Source organism: Sus scrofa, chromosome 9, assembly GCF_054392235.1.
Source record: "Sus scrofa isolate SSC_HxYL_T2T_F1_AM1 chromosome 9, Sscrofa_HxYL_maternal_Yorkshire_Landrace_v2.0, whole genome shotgun sequence".
In the NCBI taxonomy this organism is placed as follows: domain Eukaryota; kingdom Metazoa; phylum Chordata; class Mammalia; order Artiodactyla; family Suidae; genus Sus; species Sus scrofa.
Genome location: NC_139391.1, coordinates 36,544,738 through 36,557,825, shown reverse-complemented (window position 1 = coordinate 36,557,825; position 13,088 = coordinate 36,544,738). Strand labels below are relative to the sequence as shown.

Genomic DNA, 13,088 nt, shown 5'->3' with positions numbered 1-13,088 from the left:
AAAGAACATAAGCTCTAAAGACCTTGTCTGTCATATTCACTACTGTATCATATCACTTAGAATCTGAATAGTATCCAGCACAGAGTGGATAACTCAAGTATTTGTGAAGTGAACAAGCCCAGTTATAGAGATCAAACACCCTTGTATGCCATGTATTATGACCAACGTTTTAACCTGAGTTGTAACTTGTTTATTTGCTTACAGAGCCTGTGAGGCACCAATTTACTCTATCTACTATACCGAGGCAAGAGCCAGATGACTTTCTGTGACACAATTGGTACACTAGGACCCTACCAAAATACCTAATAAGAAGCACTTGTTGCTATCTCTCTTCTCCACTCTTCTCTGTCCACCAGACAGATGCCTAGTGTCAGTGTTCTCTTGAAATCCTACTGTAGTTTAAAATTCCTCTATTCTAATCCATTGTAAGTAAGTGAACTTTCAAAATTTATCTGACATTATCACTTCCTCTTAGTGGTTTTAATTAACATACATCATCTCCAGATTATGGTAACTGTTCACTCATTTGTTTTCGCAGAACATGAAAGATTTTCATATTTACACTTATCACACAGTTTTATACTAAGTGATTTAGCCCACTATTCCCACTCTCACCCTTGCCCATGGCCAACATACATACCCTGAACTGGTTTTCTCCTGTGGCTGTGAGTGTCAAATATAACCATGACTCTAGACTATACTGGAGGGAGGGCAGTGATCCTGAGGGTCACATTCCCCTTAAATGCCCATTCAAAAGGGCAATTTCCATCAACCCAATGAAAACTGACATTTAAGTTCTAAATAAGGCTCATGCTTACGTTTAAAGAGACATTAGAAAGAATTATTACCCAGATGTGTAATTTAACCCCATTTACTGACAACATTCAAGTCTTGATATCACACCCATATTCCTTGCCAAGCATGTTTGTGACTCAATGCCTTTGCACTGGCTGTTCTGGTTCCGTCTACCTGGATCTTTTCTCTTAAATACATACATGGCTTTCTCCCTTGCTTCATTCAGGTCTACCTTCAAATGTCATCTCCTTAGAGGCCTTTCCTGATCAGCTGATTAAAAATAACAACTGTTACTCTCCACCCGTTATCATGGTTGTTTTTCTTCATGCCATTTATTACTACTTGACCTATAGTATATACACTTATATGTTTATTGTCTTTCATCCCCACAAAATATAAGTTACATAATGGCAGGATTTTGTCTGCCTAGATCACCATTATCTAGTTGGAATCAGAAAGTATTATATACTTGTTGATTTAGTCAATTTATTTTTTCCACAGATATAATGACTCCAGCTATGACTTCAATGAACATAGTGTCACTAGCACAAATGCCCCACACCCATGGCCACTCCACAAATCAGATTTTGAATACACGCAGAAGTAATAATGAGTAACAGGTTTTATGTACAATAGCCAAAAATTAGATTTGAAGGCTTGACAATATCTCTGCTCACATATTTTTCAAATTCCCCATTATCTATGGAACTTTATTCCAAACTCCCTTGTTTAGCATTGAAGACCTTTCACAATCTGACCTTGACTTTTCTTTGTCCTCTTATCTCCTACTGTTCCCTGTATTCGGGGCTGCTATGTTGTAAGGAGCACTTACATACAGAACATAATACAGCATATGGTCCAACTTATACTGCAACCATAGTGATCTAGTCTCCATTTTCACCAACTGTTCTCTTAATCATCATCTATAAAAAATTTACCCATTCTTCAAAATCCAGCTCCAGTGCTTTCTCCATAAAATTTTCATTGATCATCCCACCAGAAATGATCTCCTCTGTCTCTGAGGGACCAAACAAACAATGATAGCACTCCTAAAGTTCTTGCCTTAAGACAAATCACTGCTACTTTTTAATCTCCTTCCATATAGGTAAACTCCCAAAGAGCATGAGCATTGTTTTACATATCTTTGTATCCTTCATGGTGCCTTACACATGTATCTAATAAAGTATTTTAGTAATGAATAGGAGTTCCCTGGTGGGGCTCAGCAGGTTAAGAATCCAGTGTTGTCACTGCTGTAGCTGGGGTCAGTGCTGTGGTGCAGGTTTGATCCCTGGCCCAGGAACTCTGCATGCCACGAGTGCAGCAAATAAATAAATAAATTCTGCACACACTTTGAGCCATTCTTTATTATTTCCATTTTCTTTCTTCTCAAAGTATAAAAAAGTTTCAACTGAAAAGAGTAGTATGCTTCATATTCAGTTGAAAGCTTAGATTGCCTAGTGGGTTGGTTTTACACCTCTACTCCTTTCTTTCTCCCTCTCTCTAGATCTAATTAGAAAGGAATAAAGCCAGAAACTCCCCCTTTAAACCACTGACACTCATTTACTGAGCATCTACAATACATAAATACTGCACTGGATTTCTCTTCCAATCAATTATCACTCATTTATGGAGCATCTACCATGGGTAATCACTGAACTAAGTGGTTAAAGCACCAACAGACTATGAAGTCCCTAAACTCATGGTGCTTACAACCCAGAAAGGGAATTAGAGATGTAAACAGATCCTGTACCTAATACATAAGGCATAATGTACGTGCTAAAAGAGACTGATGCAGTGCTATGGCTGTGAAGAGTAGGCAACAATTAATTCCAAATGAGAGCACTGAAGAGAAAGGAGGTGTCTGGGCTGGGTCTTGAGACTAAATAGGATTTTAACAGGCTAATATGAGGGGAAAGGTCATTCCTGACAGAAGAAATAATAAACATAAAAAGTCTTAACTCTGGCATGTCAGTGAACCAAGAAGTAACCAGCCAGGTAGAGGGAGGTGTGGGTGTGTGAGAGAGAGAGGGAGAGAGGGAGAAAGAGAGAGAATGTTATAAGGGAAAAGACCCAACTTGGATAGGTCTCAAAGAATTTCAACTATCAAAGCTATCTGAGCAGGAAAGTGATATCGTCAGCACTGTGTTTTGGTCTAGGGCTCAGATCAGAGTTAAGAGATTAAAAATAGTGAAAGTATGGCAGTTAAGACTCTCCCAGAAAAAGAAAAAATAAGTACAGAGATAGAAAAAGGGTTAAGATTAAATCCTGAGAAATAATTATATTATGGAGGAGAGAAGGGAGGTCAGTGAAAAACACAAGTGATTTGAGATAGGAAACCAAGCAGAGAAGGGCATAAAACCAAAAGGGAAGCAGAGACAAGCAATCAACTATATCAGGAGAGAGAATGGATGTATCAGTGGAGAATCTCCTTTGGCAATCAGAAGGCTCCTACTGCTCTTGAGACTGACAGTTTCGATATAATTAGGTGAGGGTACAGGGAGAGCCAAGTCATAGCAAGATAAGGAAAAAGGTGAAGAACTATAAGGACAGCGAGTGGTGGCTGCTTTTCTAATAACTGTGATAGTGAACAGAAAGAGAGAAAAGGCTAAAGGCTTGAGGCCAAGCAGAGTACAGGTTAAGTTTATATGAACCTTTTTATCCTCATAGAAGTGAGAATAAAGGAAACCGAAACAAAATAACAGGGGACATGCCTAAATTGTGGGGGGGGGAGAAGGCTGAACAAGAACAAGTGGAAGGAGGCAATGTAGCAGGTACCTTGGAAAAGAGAATGCAGGAGAAACTAGAAAAAGTATTGACCATGGAAGTCAAGGGCATTCAAATAGCTGGATAAAGTAATGTGCTAAGAATTAAACAGGGTTAGGCTTAACAAAATAAGATTTAAACAACTGCCATTTGGAAAATGATACTCAATTGGAAATTAAGAAAATGAGCACTGAAGGCCTAAATGGTAACAGTAAAAGTAAAGGAACAAACAGAATTATATGTTAATACAACAAAGTATAATATTGAATGGTGCTTGGAGATATAAATCCCCCAAGTAACTGATAATTGTATATGTCAAACATACAACATTCAAAATATTTCCAAAATCCAGCAATAGTCTACAATTATTATTGTAACAAATTCCAATATAAAAACTATGTGGGGAATTTCCATTGTGGCTCGGTGGTAATGAACCCGACTAGTATCCATGAGGATGCAGGTTCAATCCTTGGCCTCGCTCAGTGAGTTAAGATCCATTGCTGCAGTGGGTTTCTGTGTAGGTCACAGATGGGTTCGAATCTGGCGTTGCTGTGGATGTGGCATCGGCATGTGGGTACAGCTCTGCTTCGACCTAGCCTAGGAACCTCCATATGCCACAATGCAGCTCCGCCCCCCCCCAAAAACAGAATAAAAAGAAAAAAAACACTACTATGGGGGGGAGGTCCTGTGGCACAGATTGGACCCCTGGCCTGGGAACTGCCACATGCTACAGGCAAGGACAAAAAAAAAAAAAAGTAGATGGTTTTTATCGCATTGGGTTCTGAAATGTAAGTTTCATATCACAGTTTTTAATTTGTTATCTTAAATAACATATTAGCTATCCCTATGAACTCTTCATCCACAAATTCAACGAACTTAACTACAACCAAGTTACCAGTAAATAGGAAGAGGGCATATTTTTTCAGCAAGACACTAAAGGCCTCCATTAAGGGTTGATGATGATTTATTACTCATCATTCTTCAAGTACAGTTGTTTAACTGATAATCCAATTCTAAATGCTTTATCATCTAGCCCATATTTCTCCATTTTGACCATAAGACATGATAATTCTATCAAAAAAAGCTCTGATGAAATCTAATTGCACAACTCTAAAGCATCTGTCTAATGAACCAGTCTATTAATCCTGTCAAAAAAGCAAATGAGTCTAATTTGGTCACTGCCCAGCCAGCTTTGTTTCTACTCAAGGTACCACCAGACTTGAATTTAAATGATCCTGTGAATTCTGTTAAGGGTCTCACTGCATTTCTCCAAGAAGATAAACATCCCACGTTTTCATTAACTATTTCTAAATGTATAAATACAAGGCAGTTCGCCAATCCTCCCACCCCTCCAATAAAGAGTGAAAAAAGAAAAAAAATAAAAAGGGTTTTCTGGCCAACTTGAATATGTAAACTTTTGGTGATAAAAATCAACTGTCTACTTATAACATCCATTTTTATTTTATTACATTAGTTAAATATGTTTAAAATCACATACTATGTAAAAGAACATTTAGGAGTTCCCATCGTGGCGCGGTAGTTAACGAATCCGAATAGGAACCATGAGGTTGCGGGTTCGATCTCTGGCCTTGTTCAGTGGGTTAAGGATCCGGCGTTGCCGTGAGCTGTGGTGTAGGTCGCAGACATGGCTCGGATCCTGAGTTGCTGTGGCTTTGGCGTAGGCCGGCAGCTACAGCTCCGATTCAACCCCTAGCCTGGGAACCTCCATATGCCGTGAGAGTGGCCCAAGAAATGGCAAAAAGACAAAAAAATAAAAAATAAAAAAAATAAGAACATTTAGAAATTCTTTTTCCCTCTTTTCAACATTTCATTAATTTGTTGAAATTTTGTCAAGTGTATCGTTGACATCTCTTCATGTTCACTAGAGCAACGTTTACCAATTTTGTCAAAGTATTATCACTTTACTTTTTTGATAAAAGTTGTTTGAGTTACAGAATTTTTTGATTTTTTTATGAGCTTTTTTAACCTAACTCCTAAGTGCCTATTTCTATACATTCAGGCAATTTTTTCATCTATAAGTAAGTGTGTGCTGTAGAAGTAGATTCATAATCTCTGCAAGGTAACCACTTAATAGTAATCGGAGTTCCCGTCGTGGCGCAGTGGTTTACGAATCCGATTAGGAACCATGAGGTTGCGGGTTCGGTTCCTGCCCTTGCTCAGTGGGTTAAGGATCCGGCATTGCCATGAGCTGTGGTGTAGGTTGCAGACGTGGCTCGGATCCCGCGTTGCTGTGGCTCTGGTGTAGGCCGGTGGCTACAGCTCCGATTGGACCCCTAGCCTGGGAACCTCCATATGCCGCAGGAGCGGCCCAAGAAGTAGCAAAAAGACCAAAAAAAAAAAAAAAAAAAAAATAGTAATGAATGAAGTAGCTTCAGACTTACATGTCCTCCAAATAATCCTTTTTAAGGCTGTGTATGGAGTAGAACAGAATAAAGTGACTTGCTCTTTTCTGAGAGGTAATTCTGCGGGGGGAAGACCTTGTTTTACAGCAACAAGTCAAAAATTCACAAAGAGGAGTTCTCCTGTGGTGCAGCAGGTTAAGCATTGTCAGTGAAGCAGCATGGGTGGCTGCTGTGGTGTGGGTTTGATTCCTGGCCCAGGAACTTCCACATGACATGGCCAAAAAGAAAAAGAAAAATCACAAAGAATGAGGTATCGAATTACTTCTTGAACACATTTCAATTAACAATGCAATTGTTTTCTATGCATTAACAAGAGTCTTCAGAACTTAAACAAGTTTTCTTTCAGAATTAATATATTAGAACTTTGCTGTACTCTCATAAAAGGGTAGAGTAGAATAGGTTACTCAATTCCCATGAACTTGTTTTCTTAGAGAAACAGCAGAAATAGTAACTCCAGTAATTTATGTGTATTGTGTACTAATTAAATGCTAGACATTGTTTTAAGATTTTTACATTATTAACTCAATTTTCACAATGCTTCTATTGAAGTGAGCTATTGACAATTCCATTGTATTGATGAAAAAACTCCCGCACAGAGAGGTTTAGAAACTTCCCCAAAGTCATATAGCTTCTAAGTGGCAGAAATTCAGTCTAGTTCTAGGACCTCCCCTTTTAAAAGAAGATACATTGCCTCTTAAATCAGTAAGTTAGGTCTACATTTTATAAGACAGTCCCATCTATTAGACAGTTAATATTAGTAGTCTAAAGAGAACATGAATGGTTACAGTAATTTTATATCTGCCACTCTATTATTTTGTTATCCATCCACAGTCTGAAGGCATGATAGGTTTGACGGAGGAGTTCATCCTTTGCACTGTGTTCCCTAAGTTCATCACTACCCCCAATTCAGTCAATACTTTTAAAGCAAAAGGTTCCTACTACAAACACCGCATAGAAGAAACTAGTGTTATGCCTTCTTCCTTCTCCTCCAAACTTTGTAAATGATGGTAGACCTGCCCCTCTGGCCCTAGATCTCCCTCTCTATCCCAAATATAGAAAACTAACTTTAACCGTTTTCTTTCATAAGGCAAGTTTCCCAAGCCCTAAAACGATGGTAGTGCTTCCTCAGCAGTACTGGGGTTGAGGAACAGAGTCCTAAAACATGAACTCGAGAAAGGGAGAAAGGGAGGGAAGGTGCGGCGTGCAGGAAAGGGAGGGAGCAGGGCGGCGGGCACTGCCCTGGGTCTTGGAATTTCGTGCAGACAGGAGAACAGAAATTGAGGAGGTGGGGGTCGAGGCATTAAAACCAGTTCGGCCACATTTTCCTGGATCTTCCTTTTATGCGTCCTGGACTCTCGCTTCAGAAGAACCGAGACCCTGGGAACGCCACCTGGCCGAGCCGTCCGGGCACAGCACTGTCCTCCGTGGTCCCGAAGGCACGGCCCCCAGCCCGCCGCCGCCTCACAGCCGCCGACCCGCGGGCGGACGACCGGCCTCCCGACCCCAAGGCCGAAGACCTAAGTCTGGCCCTCGGCGGCAGCCTCCCGACGTCCCTTCCCGCAGACAACTCCCGAACATTCGCACACTTCGCCGCGGAACCTAAGCCAAGCCCTTCCCTCAGAGCTGAACCAGCAGCCCCGGAGTAAAAACCAAGCCGGACGGAGGGTCTTACCTTTAACAGATTAGACGTCGCCATGTTCCTTCAACTTGGACTCTCGCGAGACGGCGCGAGACTTGGCGGCGCTCCGGGTCAGGCCGCGACTGCAGGCCGGGCTCCCACCTGGGCCAGCGGCCCGCGAGGCGGTGGGTGCCAGGCGGCGTGCCGACCGCGCCGACCTCCCCTCAGGCAGCTGGAGCTTCCTCCCGCTTTCCCCTACATGGTCACCGGAGCTTCCCCGCACGAAAGAGCGCATGCAAACGCCCCGGGAGCCGCAAACGGCGAAGGGTGAGACGGTAACCGGAGCCGACCTGAATTGGAAGAGGAAGCATCGACCCCACAACCCTACCCCCTCCTTCGGATTAGCTTTTGTGGTTGCACCGCAGAGGCCCCCGGCAACGAATTTAGCTCGGCTTAGGCCCGGCAGCTCAGGGTCGGTGGCCGCATCACGTGACGCGGCGGGCGGGGGCGCGCTCGGGAGCGAGCTGTGGAGCCTGGACGCCTCGGTGGGCAGAGAGGCTGCGGGGAGGGCGCGCGCGCCCCCTGCTGGCAGGACTGAACGTCTTCCCTCCTTTCCGGCCTCCGGGGTTCCGGGGAACAGCCAATGAAACGCTTATAATGGGTGTCTCCAGTAGAACTGGCACCCAGTAAATATGTATTTGCGTGAGTGAACGAATACACACACGTATTAACTATTAATATTTCTACTCAAGAGTGCCTGGCACTGAAATACTCGATAAGAGTTTGTTCAGGTAATGCATAACAACCTTGGATTACCTGAAGACACAGTAAAGATATTAAACCATAAGCTCATAAGCTTTATCCCTTCAAACCTCAAACTACTGGCCAAAGAAAAAGAATATCATTTACATGTGGAATCTAGAATATCTATCTATCTATATATATATTTTTTTGGAGGGGGGCTGTTTTAGGGCCACACTCAGGGCATATGAGGGTTCCCAGGCTAGGGGTGGAATCAGAGCTACAGCTGCCAGCCTATGCCACAGCCATAGCATTGCCAGATCTGAGCCTAATTTATGACCTACATCACAGTTCACAGCAAAGCCAGATCCTTAATACACTGAGCCAGGCCAGGGATAGAACCTGCATCCTAGTTGGTTCATTAACTGCTGAGCCAGAGGAAACTCCTAGAATATTTTATTATACATGTTTCCAAGCAGTATTCATTCATACATTCATAATACATTAGAAGTAAATAAGAGCTATAGAGTAAAATAAAGCAGGGAAGGGGGGTGAAGCTTGGAATTTATTTTATTTTATTTTTGTCTTTTTAGGGCCACACCCAGTGGCATGTGGAAGTTCCCAGGCTAGGGATCAAATCGAAACTGTAGCTACCAGCCCACACCACTGCCACAGCAATGCTGAATCCCAGCTTTGTCTGCGAACTGCATCACAGCTTATGGCAATGCCAGATCCTTAACCCACTGAGCAAGGCCAGGGATCGAACCCTCATCATGGATACTAATTGGATTCATTACCACTGAGCCATGATGAGGACTCCCTGAAGCTTGCAATTTAAATAGAGGGATCTAAGTAGGGCTCACAGAGAAGATCGCATTTGAACAAAGTACTGAAAGAGAGAGGGAGCAGGCCAGGACATATGTGGGAGGAGAGCATTCCAGACAGGGATGCACAGGGGCAAGTTGCCCAGAGTGTCAGAGGAACAGTAAGAAAGTTGGTGTATTCAGAGCAGGGAGATTAAGGGGAGCATAAGGCCTTATAGGGCCTTGTAGACCACTGGAAAGACTGACTTTTATTCTAAGATGTGCGACCATTGCCAGCTTTTGAACAAGGGAGTGGCATGATCAGACTCCCATTTCAACATGATCATTTGACTGCTGTGTAGTGAATACAAGGAGAAGAGTAATTTAGAAAATGCTTGTATGAGCTTATGAAATCAATCACGCCACCTAGGTGCCCCACACTCTACAATGGTTTATTAGAGTAATCTAAGCATGATTAAACAATGAATATGCAGTAGAACAAGGATTCAGAGCTACTAGGCCTATAATGTCCTGCCAGAATGTCAACATAGGGATGCCTCTTAGAGGTCAATAGGTTCTGGGTTTGAAAACTGGTTCAATTCCAAAAACTGGGCAAGGGTCATGACTCTTTATTGGGATGACTGCCCTGAACCACCTGATCATTCATCCTTGCTTCCTTTTGATGGCATCGACTGAGTATACCAGTTTGGCTGTCCATGTATTTTACAACAGGGACACTGTATTTGTCAGGGTTCTTCAGAGATACAGAACCAATTCAGTATGTTTTATATATAATTTATTGTGAGGAATTGGCTCATGTGATCTTGGAACTTGACAAGTGCAGAATCTGCAGGGTGGGCTGGCAAGGCTGGAGATCCAGGAAAGCCGATATTCCAGCTCAAGTACAAAAGCCATCTGCTGTATAGAACCAGGAAGAGTCTATGTTGTAGACAAAATCCAAAGGCATTCTGCAGGAGAATTCTTTCTTGCTCAAAGAATGCTGGTCTCTTTGTCCTATTCAGGCCTTCAACTGATTGGATGAGTCCTGCTCACGTTATGGAGGACAATCTGCTTTACTCAACATCCACTGATTTAAAATCTAACTTCATCCAAAAATTACCCTCACAGAAACTTCGAATAACATTTGATCAAATATCTGGACACTCTGGCTCAGCCAAGTTGATTCACAAAATTAACTGTCATAAGCATTATGTTCTGTTAACCATCTCTAGAACTCTCTGCAGATAAAGCACACCTACCTTGATGAACATTCTGATAGTTGTGTCCACATGGTTTCATGCCTAGATTACTCTAATCATTGTAAAGTGTGGGTAATTATGATGTGGGAAATGGGGAATACCTACATATTTCAAGGACCATTGGACACAGGGTCCAAGTTGACACTGATATTCAGAATCTGAAGGGTCCCCATGGTTCCACTGTTAGAATGGGGGCATTTAGGGACCAGGTAATAAGCTGATTAGGTCCAGCTTACAGTGCGTTCCCTGCATCTACAGACTCACCCAGTGATCATTTCCCCAGTCCTCAAATCATTTCACCTGGTAGTTGGCACAGAACCATTTGGGTCATTAGTCTATAGGGTAAAAGCCAGCATTAAGGGGGAGGCCAATCAGTGGTCTCTGAAACACCCATCTGCCCGGTGAGATGATAAATACTACATGCTAAGGGAGATGGTAGAAATTAGGGCTATTTTTAAAGAATTTAGGACTCAGGGATGTTAATCCTCATCACAACTCCATGTAGTTGATCAGTCTTGCCTCTGAAAACACCAGACAGACATTGGAGAATGACAGCAGACAGTCAAACACAACCAACTGCAGTGCCAATATTATCAGTGGTAGTATTGTCCCAGATATCTTTGCTAGAATAGATTGACATGGTCCTAGGTACATGGCAGATGATCTTTGATGTTGTGAATACATTCTTACCAATCTATCAAAAAGGAAGATCAGAAACGGCTTGTATTCACATGGAATGGATAAACAGTAAAATTTATAATTTTTCCCCAAGGCATTGTTAACTCTAGTGTCCTTTCTCATATTATAGTCCAAAGTGATCTTGACTGTCTTAACATTCTGCATTACATCATAATGATAACATCATTTATGATAAATGACTGGCTGTTATGCTGGAAGCTTTTGTAAAAGACACATGTACTTTAGAGATAGGAAATAAACCCTATGAATATTCAGAAAACTGCCACAAGAGTAAAAGTTTTAGGGGTCAAGTGACCACATGCATGCTGAGGCATTCCATCCAAGTAAAGAACAAATTGTTGCCCCTTACATCTCCCATCATGAAGAGGGAAAAGCAAATCCTTGTAGGCCTCTTGGGGTTCTGAAGGCAACTTAGTCCACAATAGAAAATGCTGCTCTGGCCCATATACCAGGTCTGCAGAAAAGGAAAGGGCTCTATAGTATGTCCAGATTGTGGTACAGAGACCCTGCTGCTTGGACCAAACACTCAGAAAACCCTATAGCATTAGATGTATCGGTGGAGAGAAAGACATATTGTGCAGTTTATAGCAAGACCCAATGGAAGAATCACAGGCAACCCCAAAGGTTCTGGATCAAAATTGTTCCACTGATAGTGGAGAATTACATGCCTTTTAAAAAGCAGCTTCTGGCAGGATACTGGGCCCTGGTGGAAGTGAAGAGCCTGACCATGAAGCACAAAGTGACCATGTGACCACAACTGCCCTTCATGAGTTGGTTTCCATTAACACCACCAATCAGAGCAAGAGTCTTTTATAAGAAAGTGATGCATCCAGGAGTTCCCATTTAGGGTCACCAGGTTAAGGCACCGACATAGTCTCTGTGAAGATGGCTGGTTCCATTCCTGGCCTCGCTTATTGGGTTAAGAATCTGGCATTGCCACAAGCTGTGGTGTAGGTTGCAGATGTGGCTCAGATCCAGTGTTGCTGTGATGCAGGCCTCAGCTGCAGCTCTGATTCAACCCCTAGCCCGGGAACTTCATATGCTGTAAAAAATAAATAAATAAAATAAAAAGAAGTAATACATCCAGAATCAAGCACAAGCAAGCTGTGTATGTAGGAAGTTTGGAATCCTCTGTCATCCAGCACTATTTCACCAGCACTTTTTTCTTAGCTTACACCCATGGCCTGTGACCAGCTGATGAAGAAGGAAAAAGGCCATGCTTGCAAGAATGGACAGTAGCTGCATCAAAGCCTTGAAAATCCTGGAAATGGGCAGAGCTCTGGGTCACGCACTTTGACAAAGATTCTTTCCTTGAGCACGCTTTAGTCAGGCTCCTCTGAGTACACCCCATCCTTGACCATGTTCTAGAGCCCAGTCTTAGCATGAACTCTATTAAACCAGTTTCACTAAAAAGCACCACTCTCGATATCTGACCAAATTCCTCATCCCTCATTATCCCTGAGGTGGTAACTAGTCACCTATCTTCAGCAAGAATCCTGTTAAGTCTGCTTAGCCATAATTATTCCTTCACTGATGTTTCTGTTAGTAATTTCCTACCCCCCAACCTCCATCCTACTCCTTGGCAAAGTTCCCACTTTTCCTCATTGCATCTGGAATTAAACTGTTTTCTTTTCCCTGACTGCAATAGTTCCTGAAAAAAAAAAAAAATCTCTTTTCACTTCTTTAACTACTGTGCCGCTCTGGGGGGGGGGGAGGCGTTGTTTTGTTTTTCATTTATTTTACATGAAAACAGAAATGGCCTGCAGTTAGAATTAAGGTCTTATAGGCTAAAATAAAGATTTGGTAGAATTGCGTTCCTTCCTGAAGCTCTAGGTGAGAATCTGTTCCTTGCCTTTTCCAGCTGTTAGAGACCACCTGCATACCTTGGCTCATGGCCCTGTCACTGCAATGGCATCACTCTTCTGCTTCCACCATCACAGCTCCTTCTCTGACTCTGACTCTTCTGTATCTCTCTTTCCTTTGTGAT

General features: G+C 42.4%; 1 protein-coding gene across 9 annotated transcripts in view; it reads right to left on the bottom strand.

The window, feature by feature from the left end:
• CUL5 (cullin 5) overlaps positions 1 to 8,090 on the bottom strand; it is an 88,070-nt gene extending 79,980 nt beyond the window's left edge. For all 9 annotated transcript variants that reach the window (XR_014815181.1, XR_014815180.1, XR_014815179.1 and 6 more), the window contains exon 1: positions 7,654 to 8,090. Coding sequence is in view for 1 of the 9 variants with exons in the window: in XM_005667298.4 (XP_005667355.1) it covers positions 7,654 to 7,677 (24 nt within the window). In the remaining 8 variants the exon portion in view is untranslated. The remainder of the gene's footprint in view (positions 1 to 7,653) is intronic.
• Between the last annotated feature and the right edge of the window lie 4,998 nt (positions 8,091 to 13,088).